Genomic DNA, 18,930 nt, shown 5'->3' with positions numbered 1-18,930 from the left:
AAAACCTCCCCTAAAGCTATGGCATTTAATGGGTTTTAATGACTTTCAAAATAAATACTCAAAAAATTAATTAGTTCAGATGCTTGCCAAGCCGAGTTCTGCCTTTCTCTTGGTCGCAGCACTCGGAACCACTGTGTGGCACGGAGCCGAGAGTCTGTGGTTGAAAAGTGCATATGCGCGAATGTGCATGCAAATACGAGTATCTCTATTGTTGCAGCTGATGGCACAAGTAGGCACATGTACAGATGTACACATGTACACATGTGTGGTTGTTTAGCAAAACGAATAAAAATTAATTCAAAAATAAATTATTGTCATTGCCATTGTTGCGGATTGCTGGTTGCTGCTTGCTGCTGTCGCTACTGATGGTGGCTGTTGTTGTTGTTGTTGCAAGTTATTAGTTTAAATTGCGGTTGCAGCGCCAGGAATCAGCTCGAAATTGCTGCCGTTTCGCTGCTGCTGCCGCTGCTTCTGGTCGAGTGCATTCACTTCTATTGCACGGACTTTACGGCCTTTGCAAGTTCATGCCGAATGAACGTTCTTGAACCCGTGCGTCGTGCCAGTCATCATCATCATCATCTGCCTCGTTATTATTCCACATTTGATTAGTTTTGTATACCCGGTACCTCCTCCACAGAGTGTGCACGGGGTATATTGAACTCGTGCAAGTCTAGGCAAGAGGCAGACAGAATGAAAGGCTATCGACCTCCATATATATTCTTGGGTGATCTATTAGTAGTGCTACTATCTATTTATACAACAGAAATCATTGTAGATAGATAATTATAGGGTTAAGAATAAGGCAGAACAAATTCCCAGAGCTCCCCTCTCACTTCACCTCTCCCAGAGTGGCTGAGCATCTACGGATGGGCTTTCTCTGTCACTCCCTCACACTCAAGGGTGGGTTTTCGTAACTCACTTTCACTCTACCTCTCCCAGAGTGGCTGAGCATCTACGGATGGGCTTTCTCTGTCACTCTCTCACACTTAAGGGTGGGTTTTCGTAAGTCACTCTCACTGTACCTCTTCCAGAGTGGCTGAGCATCTACGGATGGGCTTTCTCTGTCACTCTCTCACACTTAAGGGTGGGTTTTCGTAAGTCACTCTCGATGTACCTCTAATACGGCCTTCGGCAATGACTACCGGGTATCTCATTGTCGAGAGAGTTTCTTCATGTCTCTCTTGAGGCTTTACGGTTCTATCTTTTGTTTGGCTTTTCGACTATTCATTTTACGGCTGCACCACATGGCGTATACGTAAATACGTATACGTGCAAGCCAACTGCAGTTTTCATTACCTGTAGCTGTCTGGCCTTCAACGCGTAGATCTGCAAATAGGAATAAATATTTATATAAATGTGGTTTGTCATCGGTGTCACAGCACTGCCGCCACTTACAGCTGTATGCCACACGTCACCACTTTCAAAACTCATTTTGGGACATTTTCATTGTTCCAAATGGAACAAATGATACCTTTCTGGAAAGCCTGGAATGTGAGCACTAGAACCCTGAAGAAATCCCATTACATTTGATTGTTTTTTACGACTTTGGACAATTGCCCATTAAAGAGACCTAGAGGAAGGACCTAGAGAAAGTGAAAACTAACCCAAAAAGCTATAGAAAGTAGTAGGTATGCGTCAAACGACTCTTTTAGAGTATGTTCGGTGCCTACAATATCCTCAAAAGTTATACAAAATAGTGTACATTGCTCTGTCAGTTATGTGACAGTTCGTAGACGACAGATCAATGATAGAAAGCTACATACGTGCTTAGGTCAGAGAGCACGCCTCAAATCTGCCGCAACCTAATGAGGCCTGGCCCTGTGTCGCCGTGAAGAAACACTCTTTGGGCCTAAAAGCGAGCGTAAAGCGGTATTATATGGTTAGACAGACACCAGATGCATATATATTTCATGAATTTTCATTGATATTTTCAGTTAATTAATTAAACGGAATTAATTCATTCTGGGCTGATTTTCACCCACCGGAAAATATATTAATCATGAGAGATGCCAGCATTTAGCCCTGTTTGTCCACTGCTTTCCACTGCTGGGCTGCTTAATCCGCTTAAAATAAATATATGTTAAATGCTTTTAGTGCAGCCCTTCAGCCAAACCACCCGTTAAATACCTTTGAGGTAATAATCGCATAAATTAAATTGCATTTCACTATGAGGTAGCTATAAATGGGCCAATTATCAAGATATGTTGGCAAGCAGCAGCAGCATACTTCATTAAATGTTATAACAAAATACGACACACAATCAAAGACCCTCAAACGTTCATGGAGCACCCATAAATAATGTAAAATAATCAAATAACAAATGATAAATAGTTGGAATCGATACTGGAAATAATGTAGTGTGAATTTTGCAACTGGCTTCTCGCTCTCCGAGAGGTGAAATGCCAGCCGGAAAGTCATGGCTCATTAGCTGCAGTCTCAGGCATGAACTATTTAAAATTTCTGAATATTATTTCATGTAAAGTTTCAAGGATGCCATGTGCAAAATTTCATATGCATAAGTATAATTATACTGCATCGAATTGGCAGAACAAATAGTCCAAAAGATGTCGTCATGCCGGATCGGTAAAACACAAATATTCCTTCTCCAAATAAAGTCTCAAACAATTGTGAAAATAGCGCTCTTTTCTGTACCTTTAACCTGTAAAAACGTCAAGCAAATTAGTTCGTTCAAGCAATTTCTGCCCCTGCATTCAAGAAGCAATTATTCAGAAATTTGTGTTTATTTTTAATTAAAAATCCTTAGAAACTGATGTTTTCTTTGGCGCTAGTTGCCCCAGAGCCACTGATGCTCTAGGAAGTTCATTATTTTTCAGGGCACCTCCACCTCAGGCATGCATTTAGCCAGACGCCGGGCCATAATACAAATTGCTTTGGTACACATTTTTTTTTTTTTTTTGTGCTCCGTTGCCTCGGCTGGGATTCGTTTTTGTGTAATGACATTAGGCCAGAATAAATAAATAAAAAAAAGAAACACAAAAAACATAAGCCAAATGGAAACAAACTGTGGCCAGAGATTTGCTTTTAAGGCGCTTCAACATCAAATCCCAAAGTTTATGAGTTGCATTTTTTTTTTGTTCGTTTTGTTTTGTCGGCCAATTGGACAGCGTTTGTTGTGGCACCAATACAAAGGCAAATAAACAAATGCGAAAAAAGAAACACCGAAAATATTGTAAGAAGTAAACAAGTCAGAATGATATGGGGTAGAGTCCAAGACTATAAGATATCCGATGTGTGGATGCATTTTAGGGTAGATATAAGGAAGGATACATCGGGATGAAAATTTGTATAAATAATGCCAGGATTTAAAGGACTAAATTCCATACAATATTATTAGAATTCTGATATTTCTACCGGATCGATTATAATTTAATTTAAATGATTATTTAATTCTATTTAAAGTATACAAGAACAAAAATATATACACTTAGGATATCTAGCTTTCTATCCTCCTGGATTCTAAATACCACCATCTACAAAAATATAATATGTACCCCTTGAGTACCATGAATACTGGGTATTCAAAGAACTGCATTCAGTGCCACTCAAACAGTCATTTGCACAATAAATACATACATAGTATATCAGTCTTGTGGAAACAACATTAAGATCAACAACAATAACTACATCCGATCAAACAGTCTAAAAGACAACAATCCAAAGAATAATAATAATAGGCGACTAATAACCAAAAGTTGAGAGCCAAGAACTGACAAACAGTCAAAGTGCACCAAAGTGATGGAGGAACAATACAAGCCAAGATATAACCAAGAGATAACTCATCAGGGGATCTCAATGGCAGTGGTTTTCAGGCACTCAAAGAACATTTTTTAATACATATTTTTTTTTGGTAAATTCTTAAAAAACCTGAAATGACCCAAAGAAGATCATCAGAAATGCAGTATCATTATCATTTCTCTCAGTGCAATCGCGTGCTTAGCAGCGGAATGGTAGATCAGAAATGGCCAAAATAATGGAAGGAAAGGAAAGCAAAAAAAAGGCACTCATCCGCTTCGTCTTTCTCTCCATCTGTTCTCGCTCTGTTGCCATGCCATGCCGTGCAATGCTGTTGTTGTTGCTGGCCCCCATATAGAGGATTTCGTGAAACCTATAGACCTACATTTCAAACAAATTGCCCTCTCTTCTTCTTGCGTCTCTTTTACTCTTCTTACCAAAATGTTTGTGTGTCGATTGCCTGCCTGCTTCTTGTATCTCTCTTCTCTTTCCTCTTCTCTTACTAATGTGTTTGTGATGCCATCAAGAATGTTGTGCTGTTGTTGTTCTTGGGTTCTTTCGCTTTTAAGTCGTTTGTATTGTATCTTTCTTTTGGTTATTTTCGGGTGTTCTTCCAAGAAGCGAATGCATTAACAACAACAAAGAACAAGATGAAGGAAGAATGGCATTGCAGGTCGAGGATTTGAATACCCTTACAGCAAAGCCATAGATGATAAATGATCAAACTTTGGCAGAACTATAAAGAAACACATCAAAGTACAGGTTCCTAGGCATCATCTATATAAGCAGTAGTACTATTACTAGTAAGTGGTACGGTACACACCTCTGATCACAATCGTAATACCGTCTTTTGCAGGGTACACTAAAAAAAGGAAAAGAACAAGAACAAGAACAATGATAATCAACTTAATGATCATGGTACAAGGGGTGAGAGAGAGAGAGAGAGAGAAGAGTGAGAAGAGGCCATGGAGTCCAAGAGTCAGTTAGTCAGTTAGTCAGTCAGTGTGGCAGAGACGCGACTCTCTTTCTGTTGCTCCCTGCTCCATCCAGCAACTTCTTCTAATCGCCTTTTTTGTTGTTTCTGCTTCATCATCAGTTTTGTGTTTTTATGGTTATTGTTGTTGTCTTTCGACTACTGCGTCATCAGGGGCAGCAGCAACGGCAGCAGCAGCAGCAGCAACGAAACGATGCGAAGATCGTGCTTTATCTCTCCCGCTCTTGCTCTCTCTCTCTCTCTCTGTCTCTCTCTGTTTTGCTAGTGGGCAGTGTGGAATGAGGGGAGTGGTGTGATGCCGTCCGTCTCCGTTCCGCTTGCGGCATTGGGTCTTCACTTTCGCCAATTCTGAGCTCCACTTCGCAAGTTCAATGGCCGGCAAGCCGGCGTCTCCGTCTCCTCCTCTGCCCGGCTGCGTCACGTCTCTGCTGCTGCGCCGTTTTGAGCGCCATTCGCACGTTGTTCTTCCTCTTCCCTCACTTGTTTCGTGTGTTGGTGCGTTTCTGGTCACGTCTCTGCCTGCTTGCTCTCCGCAGCGTCATTTGTATATTTGCCTGCAAGGTATATTGAGCAGAGTGTGAGGCAGTCCCCGCTTTACATTCCACCCACACCCACTTGCTCTCGTTAGCTCTGCTTGTGTCATATATGCAAATGTAAACCCACAGATTCAATAGAATAGACCCTCACCTTCTCTTTGGCATACATTGATTTTGTAGTACATTTGCCTGTTTGTTTGTTTGTCTTTCTTATTCTTTCCTTCCTTTGCGTTGAATTGCAATTCGTGTTCGTTTTTAGTTTTTGTGCTGCTGCTGCTGCTGCATTTCATTTCATTTCGTTTCCATCTATTTCTATTTCATTGTTCACGCGTTTCCCTGGTTTTTACACGCTCCTTTCCGCCCACTCTTTTGTGCTTTCCTTCGGATTCTTCGATTCCTTGGGGGGTGGAGTAGAAGCAATGGCTACTCCTGGCAAATATTCATGGATTTTTATTGCCAGCAGACGACGACTGGGGTACTTCTTACATGCAAATCGAGTCAACTCCAGGCAACCGCGAACAAATACATACAAACGTACATACATACATATGTATGTACATATGTATGTACAATGTATGTAAAATGTGTGCAAGTAATAAATATTCTTTGATCTAAAAACTGTATAAAAACGCCCAGTGCAACTCAAAATATAGGTTAGGATTCTATATTCCTCTAATAAAATATAGTTAAACCTTTAAAATGGTATTTGAAAACCCAACACCAATTAGGCAGCCTCTAGAAGTGCACTCAGATGTTTGGAAATGCAAATTCCACTTAATATACCGCCACAAAATATCGTAATGAAACCCATTATTAACTTCCGCCAAATACTAGCAGATTTAAGCCAATTTTCTGATGAACTTTCCCACATTTTCAAGCATTTCAAGTACCATATAATTTTCACAACTACGCCCAAAAATTACACATCGGTTTGATGTGGTGGGGTGAAGGGATTACCCTGCAATTCGGCTATTTACCGTTCATGAGAAAGGGGAACGAAACAAGCTCAACGAACTTAATAACACTTATTAAAATCATATTTGGAACGTAATAAAACACGCCCATACACACACACACACACACACACACACAGTCAGAGCAACGTCTAAAAAACGAAACCCCTATAATTATATAGTTTTATGGGGAGGTTGGCAAATAATCGCCTCGAAATATACTCGTTTACTCCCATAGATACAGTGCGTTTCAGAGCGATAAGATAGTTGCTGTTGTCCGACTAAAATCATGGATTAGCAGAGATGACTGTGAAAAACTACAAGTAAGAAGCTTCGGGGTTTTAGATTCTAAAGTTGTGAAATTATTTCCATGTGATAGTAATAGAGTTCTTAACGTTACTAAATAGAAATGATATCGATAAATAACCCTGTTTGATAACTAATTCGATGTTTCGAAAGATCGCTTTCGATAACCATACTTGATAAATCTGCCTTAAAATGCTGAAACGGCCTGTACACACATGACCTAAATACCCATAAAACAAACCAATTTGAATACAATTTTGAACAAAAGCCGAGCAATTCTAAATGAAAGTTTCTCCCAAAAAAAAATTAAAAAAAAAAAAAAAAAAATACAATGCAAAAAGCTAGACGAATGTCAACCAAAGCAAAGTTCAATGATCAGATAATTGTTTCATCTGGCAGTGAAAATTGGCTCAACTCTCCCCGCATGGGCTGTCCGCATCTGTCAGATGCCAAATGAGCTCCGGGTGTCTGGGAGGAAGATACGTTTTTGACAGCTGCAAGGCCACGCCAGAAATGTACCAAAAAAGATTGTATTTTTGGGGGCAGGGAAGATACATCCCAAAGATACATGCATACGAGTGCATGCTTGTATGTGTGTGTGTGTGTGTGTGTCTGTGCACGTAGTTGCAAAAACTTTAGACTTTTCTCCGCCTTTCGCCGGTTGCATTGTTTATGACATTTTGCTGCCTCATTTTCCGCACTCAAAGACATTTTTGTGTCGACTTTTTCCCCCAAGTTTCACTTGGTTTTCTTTTCTGTCTTTCCCCCCCCTTCCTTCCCCTGTGTTGTGTTTGGTGTGGGTTGCCACTGGAGGTGCTTCCAGCACAGATACACGGAGAGGGATCATCGCCTGTCAATCTCTTGAGCTCCTGGGTTCTCAACAATCGCTCTTGGCCTGCAATTCTTTTTACGATACACACATCCAATTGTATATTTTATCCGCGTTTCTTCTTTCATCAATCGATAAATATTTACTGCAGGCTTTAATAACATGGGATAAAGAAAGATACGATCTTCTTTCATCAATCGAGGAAACTCGATTCTCTAAAAATTAAATTGAAATGTAAAAATTGTTGAATAAATTATTCTAAATCAGGGGTGGACTCATTGATCCTTGACTCGAGGTTTTCTCTGAGTTTTTGCACTGGAACTTCATTCCTTCATTCGCTGTTAGTCTCCAATTCTATCGTTCTGCTATTTCCTCTTCAGCTCCTCCCCAGTGTTCCATCCCTGTATCGTCCAATACCATCTCCAGCTTTGGCATTGGCTTCTCTGTGTTTCAATTAAGTGAATATTCTATGGTTATTTCCCTATGCCCAGTGATTTCCAAACAATGCGTTTTCTCCACAATAAACTCAAATTGAATTCCTTAATCTTTTAGGCAGTCATGAATGGGCATTGTTCCATCCACCAGCCCTGGCGTTTCAGCTGTTGATTTCCTTTTCAGCAACAACAAAAGCAAAAAACAAAAACAAAAACAAAAGAGGTGCACTCAACTGCATATTCAATATTTGCACAACTAATTCACACATATTTTGTTTTGTATCTCTTTTGTTTTAGTACTGGGTATATGGGTATATATAGTGTGTACATATCTGGGGATATTTAACTGTTAGATGAAGTGATGCAATGACTGGCCAGGCCAACAGTCAGGTACAAAGAGACAGAGACACAAAGACACAGAGCCTAGAGCCAGGTTGTTGGGGGTATTGGCATTCTCAACTGATTGCGTTGACCCAATTGCAGTGACACTTTCAGCCAATAAATTGCATTTAGTATTTTCTTTCACTTTGCCGGCTTTTTGCTTTCTTGTGTTATTTTTCCTTTTTCCTCTGTGTTTTTTTTTCCTCTGGCAATGCAATTTCAACAGCATTTTTATAATTTTTACATAGTTCATAAAGTTTCTTGAAGCATTGAGAGAAAGTGCGTAAGAGCAAAAGACAAAAAGGAAAACACTAGAAACTGTGTCAATTAATATGCTAAATTATACACCAGTATGGAGCCAACAACCCCTCCCCAACCTCCCCATCCTCCCCATCCATGGAGTGCCACGGAGTGGCATGAAGTGGAGACGACGCCCCAGATGGATGCCAATCAATTGCTAACTAGGAAGCATAATTCCCAGCTCAACTAATTACCACACAATGACGTGAAAGTTCGTGAAACCGCAGTCGCAGTCGCAGTCACAGTCACAGTCGAAGCTATAAGTATCCACTCGTAAATACGGTGGGGGCTGCGGCTGTGGAGCTGTGGCCCAGGCCCATGCCGAAAGAAGAAAGCGCTTTCTTGTTTCATTTGCAATATATCTTTGTCTCTTTCTGTCTCTCATCTCATGAAAAGTCACGACACAAAACAACAATTTCATCTGCGTTTTGAATCTTTATTGCAACTTGAACCACTCGGGCACACACACAACACACAACACACCACACACAAGACCCAAGACACAACACAACACCCGGGCGTATGCGCGATATTTGCTTCCTGCCCCCAAAGTGGCATCGGGCTGTGCCACTGCCGCAAAGCAACAAGTGCCACTTGACTCGACTTGGCTTCGTCGTTTCTCGTCGGTTCGTCGTTGTGTCTCTCGTCTTTCGTACTACTTGTTGCTGCTGCCTTTTTGTTGTGGTTATTTCTTTCTCTCTTGTTGGCCGCTTCGGAATGGTTTTGACCCCACATTTCAATTACGAGTACGCCGCAAGTAAAGTTATGTAATGCCAACCCCCAGCCCCCACCCCCAGGTCGATGGGGAAGGCCGTTTAAGGTTGTTGGCCATTGGCATATTGGGCGTACGTTTTCGGGTTTGCTCGTACGAAGAGCTAAAGAGCTTCGGCTGTGCATTTGTTGGCTGACTGGGGGTATGGCTTTTCAAAGCCAGTTTCAAGGGTTATGCAGAAAGTGTCTTTTGAACTTTAAGTGTCGGTGGAGTAAGGCCTTAGCCAGCAGAGGAAATGGTAGGCAGCTATGAGGGGGAAGACCAGTTCGTTGGGTCCCAATAAAAGGGGAAGCTTGAGCGAAATTCGAAACAATATAATCGCTTCACTTTCTATCATATTAAGAACATTAACATCGTTGAGCATAGATAAAAGATCGAGAAAGTGCAGTGAAACGAAAACTATCTATCTATCTATTGCTTAAAGGCTTATAATAAAACATAATTAATGCACTCAGAGCCATTTCAAAGCCTAAACCATTCGTGAAATCGTCTAAAAATTCTTCAAAACATTCGATCAACGAGAAGGTAGCATACTTTTGGGAGTTCTTTGCCCAAGCAACCAATCGAATGTCCTTTTGAAGTCAACTACAGTTACAGGATACCACACTAGTCCATAGTCTCAGCCTTGCCTGGACTTGACCATAAACAAAGTTGGTCAACTCTGAAAGTAGTTTTGGTTCAGTTGAAGTTCTGCTTTCTATCGACATCTTGGCTCTTGGCGCTCACGCCTCCTGCCTCTTGCTGCCGCCTGCCGCCTTTCCAATTCAATTTGGCCTTTTGGCAGAAGATGGAGAGAAACACCCACACACAAGGCAGTGCACAGAGATGGGAAGAGAGAGAGAGAGAGAACTGGTCGCGTTCGGACACATGATATAAATATGCTTGATATGCATGCATAAATTACGTATACGACATGTTGTTTTGGTGCCAGTTAGTTAACTGCCCCCCGTCACCACCTTGCCCGCTATCCCCACAGCCTGACCTGCATTTCCAAGCCAAGCCTCGCGCTTCCAGTCCAAGATCGAAAGAGAGTCCAAAACCCGACGAGGTTCTATGCTCAAAAGCCTTGGCACATTTGTCAAACATTCACAACGACAACAAAAAAAAAACACATATAAATAACAAGAATTTGGTATAGATGTGGAGGCCGAATATTTTGATACCCTGTTGAAGCATTATATTACTCCAACATTTAAAAATATTTATTATACAGCTTGTGCTGAATCTTTTCTGGAGACTAACGACAAGTAGACAAATTCTAATCTAATATATTTATTTAATTAATTACAATTAAATATTTGGAGTACGATCCTTACTATTATTTCTGGGTGGGGAGGTCTCTTCGCCGGAGTCGTGGTTGGCTAACAGATCCTACATTTAGATCTTTATGAATATTTTGATTCCGTTTGTACCATGGTGCCCCGGTGATAGCTCGCAGTATCCTCGATGGAACATATCTAAACATATCTCTGGAACATTTCTAAATTTCTAATGCCAGCGTCTCCCCATAGTTCTGAAATCTATCGATATTTATAGAAATCATATAAAATCCAAGTCCTAATACCCTCTTCAAGGGTATCAGCAAAAAATGACAAACAAATTTGAATAGTTCTCCCTCCCCTCCCCTCCACTCCTTCAGCAGCAGGCAACAAATTAAGGCAGCAATAAATAACAAATCAAAAAGAAATGACCAAAAAACACAAAAAAAAAATCACGAATAAAACCCAGCCAAAGAAGACTCCAAAAACAACGAAAAAAATGCTGCCAAAGAATTGGGTCAGTAACACGCCAAAAAAAAAGAAGGCGAAGCAGCAGAGGCAGAGGCGCACCGCCGCACACACGAAACGCAAGAGAAAGATAAGAAGAAGAAGAAGAAGGAGCAGGCAGCCGCACAGCAACAACAACAACAGTAAGAAAAGAAGCAGTGGATCGGCTGGGAAAGGGGAGGGGGAGAGGAGCCAGAGAGAAAGAAAAGCAAAAACAAAAACAAAGCACGCAAATAAAAAGCAAAAAAAAGTCAATTGAGCGTGGTCATAGCTAGAAAACAAAAACAAAAATAACAGGTTACGAGCACAGGATACCCTCTAATTGTATGTAATTTCGCGAGTGAGAGGAAAGTGATGGCAGAACTGGTTACAAAAAGTTGTTAAAAGAATACCGATTGCCTTTATTCTGGTAGTAATAGTCAATTTAACCCATGATTAATTCTAAAACAAAAACTTGACCCAACCGAGGGTACACATTTATGACCCAACATACCCCTGTAGACCCTGAGTACAGGGTGCCGAAACAATGACGCGACAACGGGAGCATCAGGGCAGCAGGAATTTGTTGACAAACGTTTTAGGAGGAAGTTCAAACAAAAGCAACAAAAAATTAATTAAAAACAGAACATCAAATAAATTGCACAAATTTCGTGACCCAATTCTTTTAAATGATTTTGTTTTCTATTCATCTTCTATTTATATTGAAATTTGAATGCGAATTTCTTGAAGAACAACACGGCTCTGAGGAGGGACAGAGGCGCTGGCGTCGTCGGTAGGGCGGAGCCAGAGGCAGCAGCAGCAGCGTCAATGAACTCTTCAGGCCCGGCCCTTACGATATCCCATATACGATATAAGCAGACACACGTTATAAACATACATATGTACATACGATCATCTGTTTTATTTGGCAACTTGTTTAATATCGGTCAATGAATTCCACAACAACGGCAGCCGCAGAGCAGAAATATTTAATACGAAACAACAACAGACGAGATAAGAATTTCAAAAATGTTTCTTTTGATTGCGTGCCACACGAACCACAGACAAACGGCAAACGAAGCTTTAGATACTCTTGCAGAAAAATAATTAAAGAAAAAAAATCATACATGTATAAGGGTAGAAGTTCTTGAGGTTTCTGTTACTTCCTGCTCAAATGCCTTTCCAGTGTGATAATACCCTCTTCAAGGGTATAATAATCACAAAAACACACACACACTCACACAGGTGGGGGCACAGGGTCTCTCTCTCTGTATGCAATGCCAAACTTTCACGTAATTTTTGCGTTGTTTCTTTCCTTATCCCATGCCCATCTACCTTTCTCTTTCACACTCTTTCTCCCCCTCCCTCGCTCCACACACTCGCTCTCTGTCCGTCCCTGTCCCACTCGCGCAGTGTGTGTGAATTATATTATTTTTTTTTTTTGGCGTCTGTTTTGCTTGTTGTAAAAGTCAATAACCTTTTCGCGTATTCAAGAAGCCAGTTTCAGTTCCTCCACGAAGCGTTCCCCCAAAAGAAACCCCAGCCGGCAACAACAACAAACCCAAAAAAAAAACAAAAAAACAAAAAACTTAATTCAAAGTTAGTTTCTTCTCCGATTTGATTGTTGTTGTTGTTGTTGGCCTTAATCAAGAGTCGAGAAAAAAAGAGGAGAAATGGCATCATAGTTGGGTTAAGTGGATAGCCGGTTACTTGGTCAGCAAGGGTTCTTGGCCCCAAAAAGTGGAGATCATTCGGTCAGAGTACGCTAATTACGTAAATTCGGATGCTGGTCGAAAACTTTTGTGGTAGGTGTTTGCCACGCGAGTGACGGAGGGGGGGTCATCGCGTGTTCTTGTCGAAGAAATACGAAAGAGGAAGAGGCAGCTCAGGGCTCTTTAACAAAACACCCAAGTAGAATTCTTTCTTTTACACAAATCTCCCAGGGGCTTCCACTATTTAGGACAATCTTACGATGAGACCATGCCTACGTGCTCTTTGGCACACAATCCAGCGTTTTGGGTGCGCCTCAAATGTCGTTTCCAAATTAAAAGAAAGTCAAATTGTAGGAGGAAAAGAAACCAAAGAAATTAAAATGCTTTTCCCAGACAAGACACAACATGCTTTACTGAAAACAGTTTCTCCCCCACACAAAGCCACGAATGTGCCGAAGAGTTCATGTGAAATGACCCCCCCAGTGATGTCACGTGTTCCGCCAGCTGAGGTACAAAAATTCGTTGTTCTTTGCGAAATATATGTAGTATTCACATTCAATTGGGGGATTTGTGCCATGTGAGGGCCATTACCGAAATGGGTCAAGCTTGGAACAATGGGGCATACTAGTCGGTACGAGTATGAGTAAGAATCGGATTGACAACCAGAGTGTGGGAAAGCAGAACGCTTTGACCCAGCTAAAGTTCAAATATTTTTCCCAGAAAAGCGGAGGATGGAAAGTGCCCGAGGGAAATCTTTTGCGGTCCTGGGCTTTGGGCATACATTCGAAATTTTGAAGACATTTTCCATTAGACTTTGGAAAGTTAGTTTGATGCTTAGATTTCTTTTTGTTTTGCATCTACGTCAGGCGTCCGGTCCACGAGCGAAAGTATTCAACTTTGGACATCGCGAAACAAAACAAAATACGACTAGAAAACTCTATGAACAGCAACAAAAATGGCAGTCAAAATTAACCAAAAATCAAAACAAATTTTTGGGCTATTTTGATTGTGTTGAATAAATTTTGCCATCGAAAAATGTTCAATATTTCTTTCAAAATATTTATGTAAATATTTCACATAAAATCAATCATTTGGAAATGCTTGCTGCTTATTTCCATATCTAGTACTATTTTAGAGAATATTTGTCCCTATTTTAGTGAACTTTAAATTCAAAAGAACGCTATTGAAGCTGGTGGCATTTTCCTTGCATTTATTCTCATCTTTTGCATAGTTCTTTATGCTAGCCGTCTGGAGAAATTTCTAATAAATTCTTTCCCGGCTACCTATCGAACCCGGATATTGGCTGCCGGACAGTGAGACAGGCAGCTGCCGGCAGCAACAGGGACAGGAAAAATAAAATAAAATCAAGAAAGAACCTTACAGTCGCTATTCAGACTTTAAGGATACCTACTAGTGAGGTGTCGTGTCGGGGCGCTATGATCGATAAGGTCCAATTTGAATAGAGACTAGAGAAACCGTCTATCAAGGTGAAATTTATTTGAAATGCCGTCAACATAATCAAAAACTTAACCTGTCCACTTTTTCTTTCCTATCGGTGATGTATTTATTATTCAATCGTACTGGTTTCCTGATTTGAGCTGTAGATATTGGATAAGGATATTGGCCGGAACTGCTCCCTCCAGCCTCCGGATGACAGATGAAAAGTATACCCTTGTGCCCTGTACGCGTGCAGGGTATAATAAAACGTATTCCTCGCATACTTTGCATGCCGCCTGTGTGCGTAACTGTGTGTGTGTATGTGTGTGTGTGCGCATTGGCTTTGTTTGGCGTTGTTGTCATTTTCTCTCTCCCGACGACGCTGACTGCATTGACCCCCACTTGGGCATGACGTCTCTTTCTCATTCTTATTCTCATTCTCTGGCGCTGTCGCTGGCGCTGTTGTTGCTGCTGCTGTAACCGGCTCTCCCTCGCACTCACGCACAGTGCGGTTCAATGCACCCGACGCGGCTCTCTATTTACTTTCGGCGCCTACCGCCCGACGCGACGGAGGAGTCAATCACAAAATTTACATATCTGCATAATTTGTAAATTAAATTTGTTTTTGGAATAATTCTGATGATGCTGCCTTCTGCTACTGCGGATTCTGCTGTTTCGGATGGGATTTCGAATCCAGAAATAGATGTTATAACTATAACGGTGTTATCTATAGCTTCTCTCTGCCTACTCGGAGTGCTTTCCAGCCAAAGAAAATATTTAAATAAATTTGATGGGTACACAAACAACCGAAACAACAGAAACAGCAGCAGCAGTAGCTGGCAGGCAGGCTGGCAGGCTGGCAAGAGAAAAGAAGAGAGAACTGGCGCACCATGCAAGTCCCCGCCCGTCCGCAGAGGCTATTGACTCTGCCGCCGCAGCTCGGCCGCGCTGCTGCGTCGCCCTCGCAGTCCGTACCATCGTGTGTGCGTGTGTGCTTGTGTGTGTGTGTAGTAGGAGTGAAGTCGAATCATTGACCGAGAGTCAGGGCAAAAGGGAAACAAGCAAGATCGAATGGTCAACGTATCGACTAGAATATACCCTCTAATCGGATGCGCAAGTACGCAAAGTGGAAAGGGCGCAAACTATACAAATCAAGTCCCTATATCGGTAGATATATGCCTAACATATGTGGACACAAATGTTCAAAAATTGTCTTATCCGTATGCAAATTGTGACGCAACAGCAAATAGTCCTCTCATTGGAAACATTTCCTCTTCGCTGTCACATAAATTTGAACGATATCAATATGCCTTTGTTTTTCTCGTTTACACTGTGCAGGGTACAATCAGAGAGCACGCACAGCTCCCGCTCCCGCTTCCACTCCACTCCCACTCCCACTCTAAGATCACGCTCTCTTTACGCGCCTCCGAGTGTTGGTGCGTGTGCGTGTGTGTGCGAGGGAGAGTGATAATGCGACCGCCACACATATGATATTTCCGATAACAGTTGACAGTGAGACTCTGGCTTGGTTCTTGCTGTTAGCGGAGGGGGGGAGGAGGGGCACTGGGGACCTGAGCCGAGACAGTGTATTGTGCTTCTCCGAAAGGGGGGCGGGGGTAATTTTCGTTGCATTGATTTTACTTTTGCCTGTCTGCCGGGGCAGGGTACATTGACTTTTGTACGGACATGCACAAAAGATCTTTATTCTTGCGGAAAAGTTCCCAAAATACTGCAATTGAACAATAAGGATAAGATAATTGTTGTCAAACAAATCTGTTTATGATGGAAACATGATCTTTGTATTTATATTATTTTCCACCTCAATAACTTGACAATTTTCCTGGATTTCCGTTTCAGTGGCACGCCAGCATCTTTGGCGTATCCTTTCCTGAGTGGCCCGACACCGATTGCCCCAACAGCCGGGGCGCCACAACAGCAGCCACCACATCAGCCAGCAACCCCACCCACGCTACAGCTAACCTTTCAGAATCTGAATGTCTTGCACAACGAACGCAAAATACTTTCCGATGTGAGTGGATTTGTCAGGTAACAGAAACAAGAGCGAGCCATCAAGTAAACGCACACTCTACAATAAACTGGAAAAAAGCTAACTACCGGCTAAGCCGAAGTTTGTATACCCTTGCACGAACGGGAAGTAGATGGAAGGGATACCAATGGATGGGGCAAAAGTCATTTGGTGTTTGATACAATTTGGAACTTATGTATTCTTGCAATCATTAGAAAATTGATATTTCTAGGGAACCTATAAGATGATGTGATATTCAGAAGTAGACTTTTACAGACGGACCTTGCTAGATCGCGATATCTATTGATGATTACCACAATTACGTGTTTATGTACAGAGAGTTTTTTTTTTATCAGAGTCCTGCAGGAACAGGAAATCGAATTGATTCGGTGGGACTCGCTATTTGCTGTGATTGGTCAGTTAAAATCTGCGCCTTAGCTTTCAAATTCCACCAAAATGCTCGAACCAAACAGGTGTCGTAATTTTTACTGTATTGGATCCGTAAATTTCGGTTTTTTTTCTCGCTCACTATCCATTTGATATGGTTCCTTCTGTTTGTCGCAAACATCTGCAGGAACTCAAAGTATAGTCCATCCAGCAAGGGTATAAAAACCAGAACAAGATCCAGAGACCCAGTGAACCAGTGAACCAATGAACTAACCGTAATCTCTCATGCTCGCATGCTTCTCCTCTTTGGCTCTCTCTCCCCCCCTTTCTCCCTATCGTTGCAGTCCCTGCGAGGTGCTAGCCGTGATGGGGCCCTCGGGCAGCGGCAAGACCACGCTTCTGGACTGCCTCAGCGGACAGCGGCACATTGACAGCGGCAGCGTCTTCCTCAACCGGGAGCCGCTCTCGAAGAAGTGGCGCCGCCGGATCGGCTATGTCCTGCAGGAGGAGATCTTTTTCCCGCAGCTAACGCTCAGGGAGACGGTGGTCTACACAGCGCTGCTGCGCCTGCCCGAGTCCATGCCGCGGGCGGAGAAGATGCGACAAGTGGATCACATACTTGAGGCCCTGGAGTTGGGCTGCTGTCAGCAGACACGCTTCGGTGACTATCTCAATCGGGGTCTTTCCGGGGGCGAAAAGAAGCGGGCCAACATAGCCTGCGAGCTGCTGACGAATCCTTTGCTTATGCTCTTGGATGTAAGTACTCTGCAAATCTGTCTATCGTTCTTTAACTGAACGCTTCTCCTTCTCCCTAGGAGCCCACCTCTGGGCTGGACAGCCACTCGGCGATTTCGCTGATGAAGGTGCTCAAGAGGTACGCCCAGCTGGAGCAGAAGACGATTGTGATAAGCGTGCACCAGCCCTCGTCGCAGATGTTCCATATGTTCGACAAGCTGCTACTGCTCCATCAGGGCCGCACCGCCTACTTTGGGGACGTGCACAACATTTACAGGCACTTTGAGGATATCGGTGTCACCATCAAGCCGCACTACAATCCCGCTGACTTTGTCTGTAAGTTAGCCTAAGATTTTACAGATTCAAAGAGAAATCTAACCACGTGTTCCTTTCTATTAATCAACAGTGGAGCAATTGAAGTCCCATCCGGATATTCGCGAGAAGCTGTTCGTAGCCGCCAAGGAATCTCATGGCAACTATTTGAACCGCAATTGCATCACCAGCAGCCACCATCCGTGTGGAGAGTCCAAGGTCAAGAAGCAGACGGACAGCATCCTAATCGACGACATAATCAACAACTACTACAACCAGCATCACCACAGCACGCATCACCATCTCCACCAGCCCCACCATCACCATCATCATCACCATCACCAGTACGAAAACCTACATCACACAAGCAGTGGCTGCCAGGTGGAGGAGGACGAAGAGGCAGCCCAACACTTGGTCTGGTGCGGTGCCGACTCGCAGTCAAACTTCAGTTCCTGTGCCTCCAGTGACTGCCACTCGTACAGTGCCGGCAGCGGCGGACCGAGCCATACCGGGGATGAGGACTGGCTGTCGTATCCCACAAGCTTTCACACTCAGTTCTGTGTCCTGTCTAGCCGCAACTTCAAGGAGGCCAAGCCCCGTATGCTCTCCAAGCTCAATTGGTTCCAGACAATCGGTCTGGCTCTGATGGCAGGCGCCATTTGGTTCCAGCTGCCCCGCACCGAGGAGTTCCTGCACGACCTGCAAGGCTGGATGTTCTTCTCGCAGACCTATTGGATGCTCTTTGCTCTGTTCGGTGCTCTTAATTCATGTGAGTTGTGGTGTGATGCTGTGAATGTCTTTTGCATGTTTAATCCTTTTCCTTTTTTCGGACAGTCCCCTCTGAGCGTGAGGTCATTAGCAAGGAGCGTCGCTCGGGCGCCTACCGCCTGTCCGCCTATTATCTGGCCAAGATGTGTGCCGAACTGCCCCTGGTGGTCACGCTGCCCACTGTCTACCTCATGATAAGCTATCCCATGCTGGGCTGCACAAGGCAAGTGTTTTACATTTACCTATTTTATAGCAGCTAATCTCAGACCCCACTTTACAGCCTAAAACTGTTCTTCCTGATGCTCATCTTCCTGCTCATCAATACCATTGTGGCGCAGAGCGTGGGCTTCTTTATAGGCGCCTGCTGCATGGACATGAACGTGAGCATCACGCTCAGTGCCCTATACACGCTGGCCACCCAGCTCTTTGGCGGCTATCTGTCGTCACGCATTCCGGAGGGCCTGAGCTGGATACGCTACACGTCCATGATCCACTACGCCTATCAGAATATGCAGATACTGGAGTTTCGCGAGGGTCCGGCTGTTAGGTG

The 18,930-nt window shown here is 43.0% G+C and overlaps 1 protein-coding gene and 1 long non-coding RNA gene across 3 annotated transcripts in view; one reads left to right on the top strand and one right to left on the bottom strand.

Moving 5' to 3' along the window:
* LOC6588856 (ABC transporter G family member 21) overlaps nt 1–18,930 on the top strand; it is a 30,952-nt gene that overhangs the window by 11,263 nt on the left and 759 nt on the right. Inside the window, exons 2-7 of one of the 2 annotated variants that reach the window (XM_002015050.2) lie at nt 16,010–16,198; nt 16,910–17,321; nt 17,381–17,636; nt 17,707–18,381; nt 18,447–18,603; nt 18,661–18,927. In XM_002015050.2, the coding sequence (XP_002015086.2) occupies nt 16,010–16,198; nt 16,910–17,321; nt 17,381–17,636; nt 17,707–18,381; nt 18,447–18,603; nt 18,661–18,927 (1,956 nt within the window). Of the gene's footprint in view, nt 1–16,009; nt 16,199–16,909; nt 17,322–17,380; nt 17,637–17,706; nt 18,382–18,446; nt 18,604–18,660; nt 18,928–18,930 lie in introns of those variants that run through there. The other variant, XM_026988779.1, reaches the window with a different exon arrangement.
* LOC113565743 lies at nt 1,903–2,213 on the bottom strand. Its single transcript, XR_003408760.1, has 2 exons — nt 2,128–2,213; nt 1,903–2,063 (listed from the first exon to the last, which is right to left on the bottom strand). It is a non-coding gene; the product is annotated as an uncharacterized LOC113565743 (long non-coding RNA).

The sequence above is a fragment of the Drosophila persimilis genome, unplaced genomic scaffold, assembly GCF_003286085.1.
Source record: "Drosophila persimilis strain 14011-0111.01,24,50 unplaced genomic scaffold, DperRS2 tig00000191-arrow-pilon, whole genome shotgun sequence".
Taxonomy (NCBI): domain Eukaryota; kingdom Metazoa; phylum Arthropoda; class Insecta; order Diptera; family Drosophilidae; genus Drosophila; species Drosophila persimilis.
Note: the sequence above shows the minus strand (reverse complement) of the source record. Positions and strands in the feature narration are given on the sequence as shown.